This window comes from Coffea arabica, chromosome 8e, assembly GCF_036785885.1.
Source record: "Coffea arabica cultivar ET-39 chromosome 8e, Coffea Arabica ET-39 HiFi, whole genome shotgun sequence".
Taxonomy (NCBI): domain Eukaryota; kingdom Viridiplantae; phylum Streptophyta; class Magnoliopsida; order Gentianales; family Rubiaceae; genus Coffea; species Coffea arabica.
In genome coordinates, this window is record NC_092324.1 from 40,295,236 (window position 1) to 40,318,132 (window position 22,897).

The 22,897-nt window shown below is 35.6% G+C and overlaps 1 protein-coding gene across 1 annotated transcript; it reads left to right on the top strand.

The window, feature by feature from the left end:
• Positions 1–4,366: 4,366 nt before the first annotated feature.
• Positions 4,367–5,083, top strand: LOC113702996 (premnaspirodiene oxygenase-like). The gene is made up of 2 exons (XM_072061076.1): positions 4,367–4,708; positions 4,802–5,083. The coding sequence occupies exons 1-2, from the start codon at positions 4,367–4,369 to the stop codon at positions 5,081–5,083; spliced, it is 624 nt and encodes a 207-aa protein (XP_071917177.1).
• Positions 5,084–22,897: the final 17,814 nt, after the last annotated feature.

The following is a 22,897-nucleotide window of genomic DNA, read 5'->3' on the forward strand; positions in this document are numbered from 1 at the left end:
AGAAACGGGAAATAATAAATACGAAACCTAATCAAAAATTAAGAAACTACCAAAATTACCAAAATAATAGAGGAAACGAAATGACAAAAAGGTGCTACAAATCACCCCTGGTTGCCATGGAGGATTCGGAGTCCGATCCAAGGCCCACAAGACTAGATAATAGGATTAACAAGATCGAAATAATTCAGCCCGGCAATCGGTTTCAAATCCGATGTGGATTCTGCATAAATTCTGCTAGCGTCCTTTGTAGCCTTTTTCATGCACGTTTGGGTAGGCAACTCGACCTCCTCCACCACAAAGATCCCTCTGTTCTTGAAACCTTGTTCTACATCACTAGTATAGTTATAGTTATCATTTGTATTATTGTTTTTCTGTCACCTTGCATATCCTCTGTTTCTCTTCAATCAATAAAAGCAACCAAATTTTACATTAAAAAAAAATGAATGGTAATGTACGGTTAGAACTGCTTTATTTGAAACTAGACTGAAATTCCTGAAAATCAGAATAGAAAAATTACTTCCTTAAAATCTCTAGAAGAAAAGGTAATGAAGTAATTTTGTGTAATTAAGTCACAATTAGTCGCCTTTCCAAATGTTTCAGAAAGCGTGAGACTCGTAGCTTCACATACATGTCTATCGTGGAAACAACAGATGTGAATATTGAGAGATTATACGAACCAGTATGGGTGTCAGAATTTGCCAAATATAAGGGGAGAGGAACAAAACTAAAACAAAGACTGGAGTCATTTTTGTTATATCGTCTAAATACATGCAATCATACTCTTGTGTAAACAAGATGGTAGTAATAATTTAGGTTAGAACCACTTGATTCACATGTCCAGATCTAGACTATGACCATTGAAAAAAAAATTCACACTCGGATGCTCATTGGTCTGGGTACCCAATGGATATATCTAGGTATTATTGTGCTATTAGAAATTGAATTCAAAGTTAATAACAACATATATAATGCAAAGATATCAGAAATACAATACAATTACCAACACTGAAAAGTATTACACCTAGTAATTATGAAGTTAAAGTATGAAATGTTATTAAATAACTCTATTTGTTTGAAAATCTTGGTGTATTTTCAACATTTAAACTTGCATGTGTTTAAACATCCTCCATTTTTCTATATATACATATAAGTCTAGATAGGGTTTGGATTACATATGGATTAATATACAAAATCAGATCCTACCCATACTGTGATTCTTTCACATGGTCTAGATCTAGCAAACATGATGGATCTGGACTGAATTTGGGCAAATGCCTAATCGATTGACATACCTATTCTCTTGTAACTTAAAGCATGGTTATAAATTCTAGCTCAAACTAAGTGGTTCAATTGGTTAAACCGTTGACCAGTCCACTGTCCGTTTCAGTTTGATCCTTAGACTATAAGGGTTCAAAATCTACCGTATTTTGTGAGACTCAGATGAATTGGTTAGTTCAACTGCTAAACAATTGAACCAGAACAGTTTAAGCAAATGAGTTGGTTTTATACTCCTAATGCAATTAAGACCAATGATTTTAAATTTGGTCGAATCTCCACATTAATGACAATCTACATTATTATAACCAATTTTCAATACAATGCTGTCTTCAACTAACTTAAAATATTTATATCATACATCTGCGTCTTGTATGTAATCTTTCTTTTCATTTTCTTTACCTTCCCACAAGTTATACTACATATGCATTTATTTTGCTCTTTCTTGTTTTTCATCAAAGGGTTTGGCTAGTAGGTGCCTTGAGGGCACTAGTTAAGAGAGGACTCAAGTGTTAAGTCTTTGGCAAAAGTTAGACTAATGTGAAAAGATGTCCAAAGTGTGCATTAAATGTGAGTGTAGTTAAGTATGATTTAAATATACTAACGAATACTCCGATCCTCTATCAAAATACATATACATATATTTATGTCCATTTTAAACGGTTAGTACATTGTGGTTCTTTGTTCTTTTTTTATTTTCTTTCAAACTTTTTCATGGTTCATATATTTAATAAAAATAATTAACAAATATCACATAATTATGATGTCATGGGTCAATTGAGTGTAGAAAACCTTCTATCTAAGTTAATACTTTAGAGCTTGGATGAATATGCATAAATGTTTATATATAAACAATTTGGGGACCTAAACTTCTAGAAATCTCATTGTTCTACCCTAACTAAATGTTGTGTACATGTTAAATTCAGCCCCTATGAGAAAAAGGAAGACATAAAAATTCGGTTAAGTAGAGAACATATTTTTCATGTCATAATTGCCCTTCTTGTTTCTTACTTGTTAATTCATTAGAATTTTTTAGGAGTAATAAGATGTTAGAAATCCAAGGAAAAAATGTGTAGGGGTTGCAAGTGTAATGCAACAAAATACAACAACATCAACTATCAACTAGCAAGCACTTTATAATTGCAATAACAAAGGTTACTTGCGTGGCAACCGTATAGACTTGGGGATTGAACAAATTGAACATTGATGAATACATTTGAAAAGTACAAAATTAAGAATTGGAAAGCATAAGTATGACCTTTCCAAGTTTAAGAGGGATGTCAATAGGCTTGTAAACGGGTTGGGTTCGGGTCAGATTTGAAAATTTTGGACCCAAACTTGCTATAATGTACCAGTTCTGAACCCGACCCGTCTATCCGACTGATCTTGTGCTTAGGGTTCTGGAACTGGGTCCAATGGTCTCGGGTTGGGTTTGGATCTACCCAAAAAAATAAGGCCCAACAAAACTAAGGTTTAGGAAAGATGTGTGGGTAGACCAAGAGAGAAGAGAGAGATATGCGGTTGGGTGGATTGTAAGATTCGGATTTGTTAATTTGGTAAAGAATTATTATTATTGTGTTTAGAAATATTTATATTTTATAATTATGAATGTATTATCTGGATTCGGGTTGGATACGGATCGAAATCTTGTATTCCGTATCCGATTCGCTTTTTTTTTTTTTTGGTTAAAGTAAACGGGCACGAGTCCGGATTCAAGTGACGGAATTATGTCCGGGTCGAGTTCGAGTCCAAATCCGGACCGTTGACAGCTCTAGATGTCAACGTCTTTCAATCTTGGAGTGAAATGTTGTGGCTTTATTTGTAAGGCCACAATCGAAATGTTTTGGGCCAAAAAAAAAGTAAAAGAAAAGGTAAGCTCTACATCTGCTATAGCAATTTGTAGATTCTTCCAAGATATGACGCCAAAGAAATTAGTGAAGTGAATCGAGCCAATGTGATAAGTTGATTGGCATTAACAATTTTCAACTTCAAACATACAGCCTCCTAAAATGGTGCCAACATTTCTAAAACTTTTTGTTAAAGATTGGGGACAACTTTTTGCGGGAAAAAAAGAAATGAAAGAGGAAAACAAACATGACAAATTTTTCAGTGAGAAAAACTTTTCCGAAGCAAGCCTAAAGTACTAAGGATACAAGTGTCAATTTGTGTGTTGCAATGTTGACTTTGGATGACAAGGGAGGATAATAGTATTTTAAGAAGAGTGCCAATTAATATTATTAGAAAACTTTGGGAAGTTTCTATAACTTTCCCAATTCTGTATTGACCATCAATAATAACACAAATAGTGCTAGTAAAGCGAAGATGGGCTCTGGAAGATTCAAAATTGGCGGCGGCTTAATCGAATTATTGGGATTACGACCCAAAGGAAAGAAAACTGCTAAAACATATTTTGAGGTCAGGCAAACATGGATGAGTTTTAGAGCATTTTCAGGTATATATACACAAATAATCAAGTGAAGTCAGGCACCAAAAGATATCTCTCTATATCATTTCAAATTTCCAGAATGGAACTCGAGTTTCTTCCTTTACCTTTGAGCTTCTCTAGTCTGCTTCTTCTCTTCTTGTTCCAATTTATGGTATCGAAGATTTTGACACAAATATATAACTTGGCTGGAAATCTTCCACCAGCTCCAATAAAACTTCCTCTAATTGGGAACCTGCACAACTTGATTGGTGGAGCTCCACACCATGTTCTCAGAGATTTGGCCAAAAAATATGGACCAATCATGCACCTTCAACTTCGTGAAGTTTCTACAGTGGTTGTATCTTCAGCCGAGATGGCGAAAGAGTTTCTAGGAACTCATGATCCAAGCTTTGCAGACAGGCGACCGCGACTAGCCACCGCTATCTTGTGCTAGCTATGATCTACAAGATCTTGCCTTTACTCCTTACGGCGATCACTGGAGGCAAATGCGTAAAATATGCCTGATGGTGCTTTTTAGCGGCAAGAGAGTCCGATCATTCAGTTTTATTAGAAATGCTGAAATCGCAAAACTGATGGAATCAATTTGCTTTTCTTCAGGGGAAAGTGGTAAATATTACACATAAGGTTTTTGTGTATACAAGTTCAATGACCTGTAGAGCAGCTTTTGGGGGAATATTGAAGAACAATGAAACAATGATCGAGTTTTTGAAGAAGTCAGTCACCCTAGCGGGTGGCTTTGTTGCTGCTGATTTTTTCGCCTCCTTGAAAATACTTCCTATTATCAGCGGAATAAAAGGCGAATTGCTCACAATGCACCATAAAATAGATGCCATTCTAGATGATGTGATCAATCAGCACAAAGTGAACCATGAATCTGGAAAAAAGGGCAATGCTGAATCAGGAGATGAAGATCTTATTGACGTTCTTTTAAGACAACAGGAAAATGGAAGCCTTCAGATTCCCATCACAAGCCAAAAAATCAAAGCTGTACTTCGTACGTGGCAATACAGATTCTACATTATTACCTTCTTGCTTGTTTTCTTGTAAAGTATTTGTAAATAATCTATTGCATACATGCAGGATATATTCAATACCGGAACAGACACTACATCAATAGTAACTGAATGGGCTATGTCAGAATTGATGAAGAATCCGAAGGTAATGGCCAAGGTACAAGCAGAAGTGAGACAAGTTTGCAAGGGAAAGAAGACCATTGAGGAGGAGGATATTCAAAAACTGACCTACCTGAAGATGGTGGTTAAAGAAACTCTAAGGCTGCATCCACCTGTTCCTTTAATCCCAAGATCAAACAAGGAAATTAAACCGCGATGTCAAAGGGTATATGATACCCATTCTTGTTAATGTCTGGGCAATGGGGAGAAATCCTATTTATTGGGATGATTCAGAAAGCATCAAACTAGAGAGATTCGAGCAAAAATCAGTCGAGTACACTGGCTATCAGTTTGAATATATTCCATTTGGGACGGGCAAGAGGATGTGCCCAGCCATAACATTTGGTCTAGTCAATGTTGAGCTTCCCTTAGCTCATTTGCTCTACCATTTTGACTGGGGACTTCCTGATGGAATGAAGGTTGATGATCTAGACATGGATGAAAGTATTGGAATAACAGTAGGAAGGAAAAATGACCTTTACCTGGTTGCCCCTGCATATTATCCTTCCTGGAATGAATGATGCTAGACAAGGAATTATTCGTCTCGTGGGTAATAAATTTGCTAAGGTTATAATTATATTCTAAAATTTCAGTTTTTCGATTACATTTGTCACGAGTTCCTGAAAAAAAAAAAAAGAATAAGCATTTCTCAAGAGTTCTTATGTGATTTAGTTGCCAGTTTCAATGCTGTAAGTGGTTGCTGATTGCATAAGGTGAAGATTGTCTATTGACCATAGTTTAATGATAAAGAAAGAGGTAAGATAGTGTCCTTTGTTAATTTAGATCGCATAAGGTGACTTAAGCCGTTGTTCTTTCTTGGTTGAAAACTTCAAAAATGATGACAAATAAACATGAAGAACAATGAAATTTGGAAAATGGATATCCTGCATTGTAGGAAAATCCTATGATGCAGATCTTTGTAATAACCTATTCGTTAAGTCACACTAAAATAATATAGCTTTTATCATTGTCTAGGTTTAAACTATGTATTCGTTCAAGTTTCATAAATTCAACATTGAATCTTGACTATATGTATGGAACATCACTAACTTTAAGAAACAATTTAATACTTTGTTAGCAAATTAACAATTTCTTTAACAACACTGATCACATTTTTAAGCAAACATTACTAAACCTACCTTTTTAGCAAGACTTGCCAATTTTTTGGAAGACAATCTTAGTAGTTTCTTAAGGAGACGTTCAAAATCATGTTAATTGACTTACAAATCCCAGGATCACAGAGTCCTACGACTCTTAACAGAAAAAAGTTATTCCTTTATTAGTAAAAAGTACCAATATTTTAGCAACACTTACCAATGTTTGATAAACTTTATTACATTTTGGCAAAACTTCTCATATTCTTAGTTGATTAATCAGTTTATTAAAAGGTTATTACTTTATTTAAGAACCTACCACAAAAATTTGCAATTGCTGATCCTCAATTACAAAAAATTCTATGAAATGCATTAGAAATTTTAGTTTTTTTTTAGTGTAGTCCCTAAATTGCAATGTCAAAGCAAATATAACTATTAATAATTGCCTCTCGACTGATACTCCTTCAAACAATCAATCTTTAAATTGAAAAAATGTTAGGGACCATTGCAACAATTTGTAATTTCCTATTACATTCCATTGCTTAGCATTCAAACTATTTTGTAGCCAAAATATTTTGTTTTTCTTAGAACCCGACAGCCTAGACAGCTTAAGATGTTATGAAGCTACATGGGAACATATGTGTACGATACACCAACAACTGAACCAAAAGTAAGTCAAATTGAACAATGAAACTTGTGGTGGAGTATTTCTAATTCTAAAATGTTTATCCCATTGTTGATTCTTATATTAAAGAGTTAGCCATGTAGCAATGATCTCCAGCGGGTCAACTCCCGGGAACTCTTTCTTTTGATACTCGATTTTCTCTGCTATTGAGTATGTATATTTCCAAAGTTAAGAGAAGTTTTGTGTAACTAGACCTTTTTGCGAAAGTGTAGGTAAATCAATGTTTGGATTGTAGTTTATTTGCTAATTTTAATTTGTTTGAATCATTAATACATTTTTCAATTATCTTTTTATCTGACTTACAACACATCAAAAAAGTGCTACAAATTTTTTTTTTTTGAAGAAATTATCCCAAATAATATACTATCTAAACACACTCGATGTTGAGTATTTGCACTATAGTTAGAAAGACTAGTTGGAGAGGGGCCTCACACTTCCCGTGAGGTTGCTCAAGTAGAACTGTTGATCGGTGGTAACTAAGCTTGTAATATCAACAGAGTAATTTTGTCCACAAGTGTGCTAATGAATAAGCTGACTGTACTTGTAATGTATGTATATCATTTGTTACATGTATATGGATCAAATGACAAAGGACAATTTTCCTAACGAAGTTAGATGGCTAATAAATGAATGAAAATTGAGGCAACTGAAGAAAAAACAGAAAGGAAAAGGAAAAGAGGAATGCTGTAGTGCAAACTATGAAAGGAATTGCCAAATAAGGCCTGAGATTGATGTGTTGGAGGCCTTTGAATAGTTTTGCTAAATCAGAAAAAGGCAAATTTTCCAATAAGCTATATGGAAATTGTATGCAATCGAGCTTTGGTTAATCGAGAAATGAAATTAGTAGGCAAAATAGCATCCATCCAAAAACTGCAAGGCAACTACAAGAAACAGTCAACTGAACATTGGCTAAAATCAATTGGTGAAAATGCACGTCAAAAATAAGGGCAGAAGTTGAAAGTGAAAGGTGGAAACAGACCACCAAATGAGAGCCAAAAAGCTAAATATTTACATAGGCTGATTGTTTCACGGCATTTGTATTTACATTGACATTTGGGGGATACATTGCTAATGAGGCTATCTGGATGTACATCATTGATAATCAGACTATAGTCTCACTACAAAAAAATTTTTCTTTCATTGTTATCGGAACTGGAATTTTATAAAAATGAGTTTTATGTAGTGCTTGGTTTACTCAGTTTTGGTGTGTTTTTGAGCGTTGTGGTGATCTTTTTCTACGTTTCTCTTCAGGCGTATGGTGCTTGGCTCTGATATGTTGCATGAAGCTAGGAGAGTTATTGGCTTATTGCTGTTAAGGTTGAGGTTTGGTGTGAAAGCAATCAAAATTGAGCTGCAAATTCCATTTCTTTTTGGAAATCAAAAAGCAATCAAAATTGGTGCAATTTTATCTAACCCATTTCATGGTTACTACGTTTGTAGACAACTAGGCCTATGTGCTCACTTTTCCAATGGTGGGATAGATAAATCTTCCTATTCGGACGACTAAAACAGGAACAACGAGACACGTACCACTGTTTGAACCAAACCGAAATTTGACCAACCGCAAAAAGAAATGAAAGCCACTTCAATTTCTGTACTCTATTCCATTGAAACCAAGGGCGAGAAAGGGACAGAAGCATGGTTCCAAATGGAAGACCGGCACTGGACTTCAGAAGGGACATTGGGTGGACATCTTCTGAAGTTTCTTCAAATTTCACATTAGTCAATGATTGGCGCCGGACTTCATGAAGGACATTGTGTAGGACTTTATCGGATTTCTAAGCGGACTCAGATTTATTCAGTTTTCAAAAACCTAATCCTTCTATATCTTAACTTAGAATTTAGGATAATATAAATAGGAGATATTAGGACGTTTTTATTTTTTTTGGGGGGGGGGGGGGGGGGGGGGGAAGAGGGGGAAACATTGTGCAATTCCTTAGCTCGTATCTTTTACATCTATCTCCTGGAGAGTTCAAGATGAAGGTGGACAAGGATGAAAGAGTAATACAGATGAAGATTAGAGTTGCTCAATTTGAGACGTTTTACTTACTCTTTATCTTTATCCTTGTATTTCGTGAATTTTTGGTTTATTCATGACCATAGTGAACTAATTTAAGTCTAGGATTAGGATTTTGTGAAAAAGTATTGGTTAATTATTATAGTTAAATTTTTTATTTTTTCGTTGATTTATCTATTTCATTTTTTAAATCTCATCCTTCCCTGGTCAAAAAAAAAAGAAGAAATTCTAGTTAGCTTAATCATTCTTTCCAGCATTTGAAATTGGTCATTGGTTTTAAACCCGAATAAGTAGTCCTGTACACCATAATGGAACATCTTTATGAAGCAAGCGCTGTTAGTTAATGGAAATTTGCCGATTATGAGTAATAATGTCCAAAATAATATGATCCAGATTAACCAATTGGCATAATAACTTGTTGGACAGAGCATGGTTGAAATTTGGAAGGGATACATTTCCAGTCAAAAATAGGTGAATTATGTTCTTTAGATGGATATTATGTCACTATTAGAGCTTATATTAACCAACACAAAGTTTCATCCAAATAATACCATATTAAGTCACTAGTTACGCGAACTGTCATAATCGTAACTAATAGACATGCAATCCTTTTCTTTGTTTAATAGCCAAATTTGTTACCTTAAACCTTTTTCGTTTGGACCTTCTCATTTGAACCTTGTGTCAAAGGAATACATTAATATTCTTGCATGAAAATTTCAAGTGTGTTCCAAAAGTATGTTTATGGTTGGCAAGTGTGATAGTTATGTTGGTTCAAAAGAAAAAAAATAGAAAGAAAAAAATACCAAAAAAAAGTGAGAGAAAAAAAAGGGAAAAAAATCTTGTTGTGAAGTGCACTTGTGTTGTTTTGTGGTAGTTGGGCTAATGCCTAAATTTCGTTTGCACTTGCCAAGTTTAGTGAAGTTATTGACACTCCTGGAAGCCAGCTATACATGTGAATAAGAAAAGGAGTTTGACTTCATGCAGAGTATTATTGGTATTTCTTTTGATATATTTACACCTAAAATTTTTCCTTTAATCCAACCCATAACCCAAGCCCTGTTACAATCCTTATAAAGACCCTTTGATTTTTGCATTGAATTCATTTTAAGTGGTGGAAATATGATATATTAGCAAGCTTATGGTAATGTCATTTCGTAGAGTTGATTTGAGTGCTAAATGTCCTTTAAACATTTGAGTGCAGAGTGTATACACTATTATCCATGTGAGAGCTGTTGAATTTTGTGCATCCTGATTTTGATAAAATTGTTGAGAAAACATGATACTTGTGTTAGTATACATTGTGCTATGCGTGTTTGTCATCTCGATTGTGATTCTTGGGTAGTGAATGCTTGAGGACAAGCATTGTTTAGGTGTAGAGGAATTTGTTAAGTGGCTAATTGTGCATATAATTGGTGAATATTTTTCCCTTTATTTTGTTAAAATATGGCGTTAATTGATATATTTCACTCATATTTGAATTTGGTGTTGTTTTAGGAATTGTTGGTGAGCATGAGGTAAAAGGCGCATTAAAAGTCGACTTTCTAGAAGACGTCTTGTTAAGCGTGCCCACGCTTTGTCAAACGCGAAGTGGTACTTCTAAAGATCTATGTCCAGTAGACTCCAGTCTGTTAAGCGTGCCCACGCCTTATTTGACAAGGCAATCAAGAGTTCGTAGGACATGAGATCAATCTGTCAATTGATCAAGAAGCCGGTTGCATCCCATGGTTTTACACATTTGTCACGGGATTGGAGATCTTGAGGGGCTATGACTCAATGTAATTTATTTTGGAAACCAATTGATAGGTCTTGGTTGGTTAGTTTAGCTTAAGTAGGAGTCCTAGTAGGAAAAGGGGATCCCATCCTTATTAATAGGGGAGAAAACAGACATGGGCTCTATCTCTGATTCTTTTTCCTTTTTCCCTCTTCGAAAACAAAAAAATAAGAAAACCATTACTTAGTCTTGGTCGCAAATCCACCATAAGGAGCGGCTAATTTCTTTTCTAGTTGAAGGTTAATTGAAGCTTTGGTTCAGCTATACTGTGAGATCTAATTTGATTTGTTTGCTTCATTTATTTATGAGTATTTATATATTCTCTGTTCATTCATGATTATGATTATTTTCAATAGTTAGATATCTGATCAATATTTAATTGTCGAAATAGTCTATTGCCATCTAAAATATCAAATCCGTAATTGTTTGATGGTTTTAGTATTTATGACGAGTGATATAATTTGATTGTAAAAGAGGCTTTCGAATTTATGTCACGGGAATATATAATCTAACTTAAATGAATCGAGCTTGTGTGTTTGTTGATTAGAATTGGTAGTTTCTCTATTTATTAATGCTGTCAATAGGTTAAATCCTAAGAGCTTGTTTAGGATTGCTTAATTGGCAAGAGAAATAGTCACAGAGCGTGTTGTGGTTATCGAAACAGTAAGGAGAGACAGATTGTCAGAGCGTGTTAACAACCATAACCAGTGGTGTCCCACACTACAAGATGATCCAAATGAATATGTGAATGCAGTTGGCGGATTTCCTGGCCCACCTCAAAGGCGCTATGATCCTTATTCAAACACCTACAATCTAGGGTGGAAGGATCACCCAAATTTCAATTATGCCCTAAGGCCACCGGGATTTCACCAACAGCAATATCAGCCTAGGCTTGCAAATTCACAACAGCAACTGGTTTCAAAATTAGGTACATCACTTGAAGAAATTGTTAAATCGTTAGCTACTAATGCACAACAATTTCAACAGGAGACAAGAGCTAGTATTCAAAATCTGGAGAATCAAGTGAGCCAACTAGTATCTGCATTTAATCGATGGGAGTCTCAAGGTTCAGGAAATTTGCCTTCACAGACTATTATCAATCCGAAACAAAATGCAAGTGCCATTACATTGAGGAATGGCAAAGAGTTGCTAGAACCCAGTAAGAGAATTTCTGAGCAGGCCATTGAGGAGGCTATTGAGAAAGAAGAAGTGGAACCCAAACCTAAAGATAGGCCGCAGCAAAATTCCCAAGATGACCCGCCAGTAGTGGTAATACCTCCTCTTCCATTTCCCAGTTGATTTGCTAAATCAAAGAAAGAGGAGCAGGAGCAAGAGATTCTAGAAACTTTTCACAAGGTTGAGGTAAATATTCCTCTTTTAGATGCAATTAAGCAAATCCCTAGATATGCAAAGTTTCTTAAAGAATTATGCACTACTAAGAAAAAATTGAAGGGAAATGAAAAAGTGCATCTGGGGGAGAATATCTCAGTAGTGCTTCAGAGAAAGTTACCTCCAAATGTAAGGACTCAGGTATGTTTACTCTTCCTTGCAACATTGGAAATATTAGGATTGAGAAAGCAATGTTAGATTTGGGTGCTTTCATAAATGTTATGCCTCGTTCTATTTATAACATGCTAAATCTCGGGCCTTTAAAAGAGACAGGTATAATAATTCAACTTACTGATAGGTCAAATGCTTATCCTGATGAGGTTTTGGAAGACATATTGGTTCAAGTAGACAAATTGGTTTTTCTTGCAGACTTTTATGTGCTTGACATAGAGAAAGATAATTCTGCTAATTCACCCTCAATTTTATTAGGAAGACCATTTTTTAGAACTTCTAGGACCAAAATTGATGTCTATTCTAGAACACTGACTATGGAGTTTGATGGCGATATTATAAAATTCAATATTTATGACGCCATGAAATATCCTAATGAATCTCATTCAGTCTATGTTATAGATGTAATTAACTCTTTGATGCAGCATACTTTTGAACTAACAGATGATGATGCTTTGAAAGTTGCTCTTACTCATGGTTTTGATCGGGAGTATATTCAGGAGATGAGAGGGAAGTTTGACCTTTCTCTTGAATTGTAAGAAACTATTTTTGAATTAGATTCTCTTAAACCTGTAAGGTATGAAGTGCCTTGTGTTGAATTGTCACAGTCACATTCAACACTTTTACCATCTATTGTACAGGGCCTGAAGTTGGAATTGAAGCAATTACCCAGTCATCTAAAATACGCATTCCTCGGGGAAGGAGACACACTTCCAGTGATTATTTCTTGCAAGTTAACTGCTCCAGAAGAAGAAAAACTCATTCGGGTGCTAAAAGATCACAAGGAGGCAATAGGATGGACTTTAGGAGATATCAAAGGACTAAGTCCAGCACTTGCATGCATAGAATCTTATTGGAGGAAGACGCTAAACGTTCAAGAGAGGCCCAACGTAACCTAAACCCACCAATGATGGAGGTAGTAAAGAAAGAGATTTAAAACTTCTTGATGCAGGTATAATTTATCCAATTTCGGATAGTAGGTGGGTAAGTCCTATACAAGTGGTCCCCAAAAAGACGGGGATAACTGTTGTTGAAAATTCAAATGGCGAGTTGATGCCCACCCGCGTTCAAAACGGATGGCGAGTTTGCACAGATTTCAGAAAATTGAATGCCTTAACTCGAAAGGACCATTTTCCACGACCCTTTATTGATCAAATGCTGGAAAGATTGGCAGGAAAATCTCACTATTGTTGCCTTGATGGTTTTTCAGGTTTTCTTCAAATTCCGGTAGCACCTGAGGACCAAGTGAAAACTATTTTCACTTGTCCATTTGGTACATTTGCATATCGAAGAATGCCCTTCAGTCTTTGCAATGCCCCCGCTACATTTCAGAGGTGTATGGTTAGTATATTTTCTGACTTTGTAGAAAACATTATAGAAGTGTTCATGGATGATTTTACGGTCTATGGTGATTCTTTTGATGCATGTCTCGCTAACCTCACTAAGATACTTGAACGGTGCATCGAGACAAATCTTGTTTTAAACTATGAGAAATGTCATTTTATGGTAAATCAAGGCATAATTTTGGGACATGTGGTGTCCTCTAAAGGAATTGAAGTAGATAAATCTAAGGTAGAAGTCATTAAGTGCTTACATTACCCTGCAAGTGTGGGGGAAGTTCATTTTTTTCTTGATCATGCAGATTTCTACCGACGCTTTATTAGGGATTTTTCGAAAATATCTCATCCTCTATGCCAACTACTTCAAAAGGATGTAGAGTTTAATTTTGATGAAGCCAGTAAAATTGTTTTTGATGCACTCAAGGAATCACTGACCTCAGCACCAGTTGTCCAGCCGCCAAATTGGAGTTTACCTTTCGAAATCATGTGTGATGCAAGTAATTATGCTGTTGGTGCTATACTTGGCCAAAATAATGGGAGAGCATCTCACGTCATTTATTATGCTTCAAGAACTCTAGACAGTGCTCAGTGCAATTATTCGACAACGGAAAAAGAACTTTTAGCTATAGTTTTTGCTTTAGAAAAATTCCGTTCATACTTACTTGGCACTAAAGTAATTGTCTATTCTGATCATGCAGCGCTTAAGTACTTGCTCACCAAGGGAGGCGAAGCCAAGACTCTTGCGGTGGATTCTTCTACTCCAAGAATTTGATTTAGAAATTCGGGACAAAAAAGTGCTGAGAATTTGGTTGCAGATCACCTCAGTCGATTGGTCATAAATGAGACACCTACACCTCTACGAGATAATTTTCCAGATGAACATCTCCTTGCCATTCCTAAGCTAACTCCATGGTACGCAGATATAGTGAATTATTTGGTCACTAAGACGTTGCCTAATGATTTATCTAGGGCTCAGAAGGATAAAATAAAAAATGATGCTAAATATTATGTATGGGATGAACCATACTTGTGAAAATTTTGCTCTGACCAAGTTATTCGCAAGTGTGTTTCAGATGAGGAAATCCCTTCTATTCTCTCTTTTTGTCACGCATATGCTTGCAGTGGACATTTTGGTCCCAAGAGGACTACCTATAAAGTTTTAGAATGTGGTTTGTTTTGGCCTACTTTGTTTTGTGATTTTTACACGTTTTGTAAGACTTGTGAGAGTTGTCAAAAGACAGGTAATTTAGGATATAGAGACCAAATGTCCCTTACTCCGATACTTGTTTGCGAAATATTCGACATATGGGGTATTGATTTTGTGGGTCCATTTCCCTCCTCTTTTGGCCATGTATATATTCTTCTTGCTGTAGATTACGTTTCCAAATGGGTCAAAGCTAAGGCTACTCGGATTGATAATGCTAAGGTTGTGGTAGATTTTGTCAAATCTAATATTTTTGTCAGGTTTGGTACGCCAAGATCAATTATTAGTGATCGTGGGAAGCACTTTTGTAATCGCGTAGTGGAGGCATTGATGAAGAAATATGGTGTCACCCATCGTGTTTCTACTTCATATCATCTGCAAACCAGTAGGCAGGCTGAGATTTCCAATAAAGAAATCAAATCTATACTTGAAAAGACGGTGAATCCAAATAGGAAGAATTGGAGTCTGCGCCTCAATGATGCACTTTGGGCTTATCGAACAGCTTACAAGACTCCCATAGGTATGTCCCCTTATCGTCTGATATTTGTCAAATCCTGTCATCTTTCGGTTGAGATGGAACATAGGGCGTATTGGGCGGTGAAACAATGCAACATGCGGATGGATGATGCAAGAGAGCAAATGAAATTGCAGTTACAAGAATTAGAGGAAATCCGCAATGACGCCTATGAGAACTCGCGAATTTACAAGGAGAAGACAAAGGCTTTTCATGATCAATTGATCTCTAGGAAGAATTTTTGTGTTGGTCAAAAAGTTCTACTTTTTTATTCTAGACTCAAACTTTTTCCTGGAGAATTACGTTCACGTTGGATAGGGCCTTTTATTGTCACTAATGTTTTTCCTTATGGTGCAGTGGAAATTCGAAGTCCAAAAACCAACAAGGTTTTCAAGGTCAATGGTCATCGTCTTAAACCTTTTTATGAAGGATTTCAGGCATATACTATCGAGGAATTGGCTCTTGAAGAGCCTACTTATTCTGATTGAAGTATAATTTTGTCTAGCCAAAGACATTAAAGAAAGACGCTATTTGGAAGGCAATCCAAGAGTTTCAATCTTTAGTCATTTTGTGTTTTTTATTTCATATTTTTGTGTTAAAGGTAAGTTTATTTTGGTTCCTATTGACAGAAACTTTTTATTGTAGGTAGACTCTTAGGCAAACGACTCTCGATTATAAGACATGCCCAGGCTTTATGCTAAATGCAAACCATTGATTTTCAAGTTGCATGGGCAGAAGACCATCTGTTGAGCGTGCCCACGCTCTATGTCCGGAGTGAACTGTTGATTTTCAAGTTGGATGGGTAGAAGAGCTTTCGTTATAAAGCGTGACCATGCCTTGTAGCATCGTCTTGAGTTTGATTTAATTGATTCAAAAAAAATAGAAAAAAAGAAAAAATGCATCATTCCCAATTCGGTTTGGGCCCATCTCTCTTATTAGCAAGGGCTTCTATCTTTCCTCTTCCATTTGTTTCAATCACCCTAACTTGTTTCTTCCCCTTTCCTTTTCTCACAGTCTTGACCAAACCTCCAAGTGCCATCTTCTACCTTTGGTCATTGCTGCTCCATCATCGGCGAACGCACCTTCGTGGGACTGCTCACCTGGAGTTCTACCGAGTTCCAACAAGAAATGGGTATTATCTAGGCTGCTACCCTCTTCATTCATCAATTTCTGGTAGTTCAATTTCGTCAATGATTCCTTGCTGTCGATTTCTATTTTCTCCCAATTAATTGCTTTAACAACTGCACTTGATTTCTTGGATTTATGGACATTGGGTAGATATTTGGTTCTTGGTCATTGGTTGATTGTGCTTATCAAAGTAGTAGTCGGTGGTCAATTGCACAATTGCCATTGTTATAGTCTTTCAATTTTACAACAATAGCTTCTGGGTCCCTTCATTGTTGGTTTTAGGAAGCTTGATTAATCTTCCATCCGTCCACATAGCTTGTCAATTGCATGATTGTCTCCTATTGTTTTTAAAGCCAATTGATAGTGGTTTGTTCGACTTGAGTTTGGCTTCTACTGGGGATCCCACTTGGCCTCTTTCTTTGCTTGGTTCACTATTACTCTTCAGTTATTAACTTTTGTGGGTGCATTTGAATTGTTGAACTATGGCAAAGAAAAAGACTATTTCAACGAAACCAAGTAAAACTTCTTCTGTGCCGCTTAATCCTGCTCCCAAACCTAAGAAACGAAGAGCCCCTATCCAACCGAAGAAGAGGTCATGTTTAGGGATTCACAAAAGTATACTACCACCTGGAGATAACGAATTGGGAGGTGCACTTGATGGGTTTAGTTCTGAGCAACTAGAACAGATTTAAATGTTGCGAGTCAGACCTTTTGCTGCCTGCAAATCTGTCCATCACCCTACGCTTGACCACCTACATATTGCTAGTGACGTGGATCGGTTATTTGCTGCAATTGGTTGGCAACGATATTTGACAATTGATTATCCTTCTTATAGTGAGTTGTCTTGGGAAGTTTATACTACATTCAGCTTTGACAAACCAAGTAACTTAATTTTGAGTACTCCCGACGTGGCAAAGTTTAGGTTGTTGGGTGTTGATATGAGTCTGTCCATCAATGAGTTTAATATACTTTTGGGTTTCATTGATTCGGAGGCTATCTCATCTCCAGAGTACATGAACAGTGCATGTGATTATGGACAGCCATTTTCTAGGGATTATATTGACATTTGGCGAGAATGGTCTGTTGATAAGTTCACTTATAATCCTAGCAAGTCCAAAAGTTCTTACTTGAAAGATCCCGTTTTAAGATACATTCATAAGTTCTTAGCGTTCAAATTTTCTGGACGGAAGGATGCGTCTTGTATTCTCAGTAAAGCTGAATTCTATTTTCTGTGATGCATGGTTAATAATGTCAAAGTTAATTTTGGATATTGGTTAGTTTCTCAATTGCAGACCGTGCTTACCAAACCACACAAACCATTAATATTAGGGTCTATTATCACACATATAGCTCACCGGATGTGTGACTTATTTGGGGAAGACTTCGAAGTGCATATTGCTGGCCCAACGGATCCGTTGGATTTGGCTTGTTTGGAGCGAATGGGAGTTATTCATCGTATTCAGGACCAGTACCAGTTTGCACCTCCGGGGAAGCTACGACTTCGGCCACCAGCTAGTATCACTCTGCCCCCTGTTGCTATCCCCGCTGCTACTTCGTCTGCAGACGACGCAGGTCCTTCTACATCCAAGTCATGTCCACCATCTAAATGGGATGCTCAGTTTTAGAGTTTGCATGTGCAGATACAGCAGCTAGATAGTCGAATTGCCAATATCGAGCTTCAAAGTTCGTGGATGGCAAAGAACTTGGCGGCTTACTTCGTTTCTGTGGGCTTCTCACAGCCCTTTGCCCCGCATTCTTGATCTTCATGTTGAGGGACGTTCCCTCTACCTTTCTTTTGCTCTTATTATCTTATATTGGGGACAATGTCATGTATAGGTGTGGGGGAAGGGTATTTCTTATGGTAGCAAAAATTTATGGCCATTTCTAAATTTTTAATTTTGAGACAACTAAAATGCAGTTTAGGTTGGATGAAAATGCAGTTGAAATGCAAATATGAGTAGGGCAATGTTACTAGCATGAGTATGTTATTTTCTTGCAATTGATTTGAATGATGGATGTGCTAGATTTGACATAATTTCAACTATTTTGTGAGCTTTTGGGCTTTATGAGCAATTTAGTATGTTTTGCTCTATCTTCTTTTATTGAGTGATATCACACATAATTTGACATTTTAGAACTTGCTTTGTTATGCATGTTGAGACCACTCTTGAATTTGATGCATTAAAATGACGAGGGCAATTAGGTTTAACCCTTTTGACTTTCTAAATGTCTTCCCTAATTATGTTTACCCATAGTTAACCATGTTTGAGTCTCAATCCTTTTCTTTGTTTAATAGCCAAATTTGTTACCTTAAACCTTTTTCGTTTGGACCTTCTCATTTGAACCTTGTGTCAAAGGAATACATTAATATTCTTGCATGAAAATTTCAAGTGTGTTCCAAAAGTATGTTTATGGTTGGCAAGTGTGATAGTTATGTTGGTTCAAAAGAAAAAAAAATAGAAAGAAAAAAATACCAAAAAAAAGTGAGAGAAAAAAAAGGGAAAAAAATCTTGTTGTGAAGTGCACTTGTGTTGTTTTGTGGTAGTTGGGCTAATGCCTAAATTTCGTTTGCACTTGCCAAGTTTAGTGAAGTTATTGACACTCCTGGAAGCCAGCTATACATATGAATGAGAAAAGGAGTTTGACTTCATGCAGAGTATTATTGGTATTTCTTTTGATATATTTACACCTAAAATTTTTCCTTTAATCCAACCCATAACCCAAGCCCTGTTACAATCCTTATAAAGACCCTTTGATTTTTGCATTGAATTCATTTTAAGTGGTGGAAATATGATATATTAGCAAGCTTATGGTAATGTCATTTCGTAGAGTTGATTTGAGTGCTAAATGTCCTTTAAACATTTGAGTGCAGAGTGTATACACTATTATCCATGTGAGAGCTGTTGAATTTTGTGCATCCTGATTTTGATAAAATTGTTGAGAAAACATGATACTTGTGTTAGTATGCATTGTGCTATGCGTGTTTGTCATCTCGATTGTGATTCTTGGGTAGTGAATGCTTGAGGACAAGCATTGTTTAGGTGTAGAGGAATTTGTTAAGTGGCTAATTGTGCATATAATTGGTGAATATTTTTCCCTTTATTTTGTTAAAATATGGCGTTAATTGATATATTTCACTCATATTTGAATTTGGTGTTGTTTTAGGAATTGTTGGTGAGCATGAGGTAAAAGGCGCATTAAAAGTCGACTTTCCAGAAGACTTCTTGTTAAGCGTGCCCACGCTTTGTCAAATGCGAAGTGGTGCTTCTAAAGATCTATGTCCAGTAGACTCCAGTCTGTTAAGCGTGCCCACGCCTTATTTGACAAGGCAGTCAAGAGTTCATAGGACATGAGATCAATCTGTCAATTGATCAAGAAGCCGGTTGCATCCCATGGTTTTACACATTTGTCACGAGATTGGAGATCTTGAGGGGCTATGACTCAATGTAATTTATTTTGGAAACCAATTGATAGGTCTTGGTTGGTTAGTTTAGTTTAAATAGGAGTCCTAGTAGGAAAAAGGGATCCCATCCTTATTAATAGGGGAGAAAACGGACATGGGCTCTATCTCTGATTCTTTTTCCTTTTTCCCTCTTCGAAAACAAAAAAATAAGAAAACCATTACTTAGTCTAGATCGTGAATCCACCATGAGGAGCGGCTAATTTCTTTTCTAGTTGAAGGTTAATTGAAGCTTTGGTTCGACTATACTGTGAGATCTAATTTGATTTGTTTGCTTCATTTATTTATGAGTATTTATATATTCTCTGTTCATTCATGATTATGATTATTTTCTACAGTTAGATACCTAATCAATATTTAATTGTTGAAATAGTCTATTGCCATCTAAAATATCAAATCCGTAATTGTTTGATGGTTTTAGTTTTTGTGGTGAGTGATATAATTTGATTGTAAAAGAGACTTTCGAATTTATGTCACGGGAATATATAATCTAACTTAAATGAACCGAACTTGTGTGTTTGTTGGTTAGAATTGGTAGCTTCTCTATTTATTAATGCTGTCAATAGGTTATGTCGCGCCCCATTTTTTGAAAAAATGATAAAATTATGCGTTTTGATAAAAATGAATTTTTTATTAATGTTGATTGAAAATGAGTTCTTTATTTTTAGAAAATAAATAAAGAAAAATGGGTCTAAATGGGACTTAAAAGTGCAACGATTTTGATCCAAAAATAATAGTTTAAAAAATATTTTTAATAAAAAATAGGAGTTGCCACTTGGTATTGAGTTAAGGTGTACCAAGTCACCTAAAATGAATTTTTAAAGAAAAAGTAGAGAAAGAACCCTTTTTAAACGACTCCAAATCTACGAAAATCAAGAGAAAATGGGTCGGGAGTCACATTTAAAGAAAGGGAAGGTAAGGATAAAATCCAAGGCACCCTTTCAATCTAACCAAGGTTAGTTGCGTGATTTAGTCAAAAATTTTCTTGTTTTAACTTAAAAATTTATCACATTTGGATGTCACTATATGGATGCAAAATCTAAACCTAGAATGATATCGGGGGGTCGGAATATCTCTTCAAAACTTAATTTGTACAAATCACATTAATTGTGATGCCCAAGTTTACTTTTTGAAGAGGTCACGAATATGCAAAAATATGAGACTTGAAGGAAAGAAAAGAAAGTAATAATTATACAAATATACATGATCTAAAGGAATGCATCATAACGAGTACCGGGGGGGTTAAAATTCGTGACTCAATTTTCCCTTTAATAGAGGGAATACGAGCGTGCTAAGACTAGAGAGCCATACTCGTCCATATCTCATATTTGAAGGGGTATTTCCTATCTAGTCAAACAAATGATCTAACCTAATTCTAATTTTTTTAAAATGAAATGCAAGTCTAATGTCATGTCTCACATATAGGGATAAGGGATATATATAGGGAAAATATCATGCAAAAATGATGAGGATCCTAAAAAGTAGAAAATATGCATGGAATGTAGTGTTTTGTCATACAAATATGATCTAACGCGTGGATGGTCCCTAAGGGTCTAGTGTTGAACTAGCCCATATCTATAAGTTCTCACTAGCGTAGGACTAGTGAGAAATAGAAAAAGGGCCACAACTAGCGTTGGACTAGTGTGGTGACGTCATGCACTTATTATAATCAAGTAAATCATATAAAATATAATAAAACAAATAAACACATAAATCACATATAGCACATAGCACATAAACATGGTATCTAGATGCAAAGGCCCTAAGAAAGTGAATAGCACATAAACACACAAGCATGCAAAACACACAAAGCAAATAAAGCGAATGAAGACCTAACTATTACATTTGGGGCCCTAACTACAATCTAAAGGGGTAAAGAATGAAATAAAATAAAATAAAAACCTAACTATTACAATTTTGACATTTAATTGCCTTCCAAATAATTAAAAATTGAATTAAAATAAATATACAAAATCAAAACAATTAAAGTGGCTAAATAAATAAATGAAATAAAAACATTCAAAAGGCATGCAATTACGCACGTAAAGTCACATAGGGGCACATAGGATCAAATAAAATCAAAATAAAGAGTAGAATATACGTCCCTTGACGTAGTAGCTAATTGGGGTGTGGGTTTGCCCTATTTAACTCCAAAATTAATAAAAATCATCAAGGCACCAATTTAATTAACAAATAAATCATAAAAAAATGGAAATAAACATGCAATAAATCAATTGAAGCATTCAAATGGAATGTAATTCATAATTAAAGAGGAAAAGCAACTTCTATTTAAGAAATCAAATCTATCAGGGACCTAATTGCAAAAATTGATAAAGTTTTGGGGTTAAATTATAATTATCACAAAGATTTGGGGTCAAAATTTGATCATGGCCACCGCCATATACAAAATTCGTATTTTTCTCAAGTAGATATTTATTATTGCACAGGCTCGACACCTGTCAATTTTTGGCGCCGTTGCCGGAGACTGGTGTCTGATTAATTTGTTTCTTTTTGAGTTCATCTTGTTTTTTTTTATATATAGTTTATGACTACTAACATTCCGTATTTTGGTGATAAACTAGATTTTATTTCTAGAAGGGGTTATAAGACTCATGCTTTTTCTAATGATCAATTGGTTATTACAAATTGTGGAAGTTATTTTGCCCTAAATCATTCAACCGACATATACCCTGCATTTCAAAATGGGCTAAGTGTCCCAATCGATATTTTTGGAGATTTTTCGCCTCAATATCAAACGTGGTATGACCCTTATTCAAACGGGTATGATCAAGGATGGTAGGATAATTCCAATCTTAATTATGAACAAAGACCAATAAGTTTTCAATACCAAGAGTCTCAACAACCATCATCCATGTCAAGTATGTCTCTTGAAAAAATGATTGAATTACTAGCTACTAACACATATCATTTTCAACAGCACACACAAAGAATAATTAAAAGAATGGAAGATGGAATGCGTGAATTGGCATCTACAATGAACAAATTGATTTCTCCAATTTATAAAGAATTGCCGTCACAGACCAACGTCGATCTTAAAGAAGATGAGAGTGCAATTATCCGAACAAATGACATGAAATTGCAAGAGTTTCTAGAAGAAGAATCTAAAGATGCAGTTGAAAAGAGAATTGAAGTGCAAGAAATGGAACCCCAATATCAAATTATTCAAGTGAATTTGTTCAAATGAATGAATCCAGTGAACAATCTTCAAAT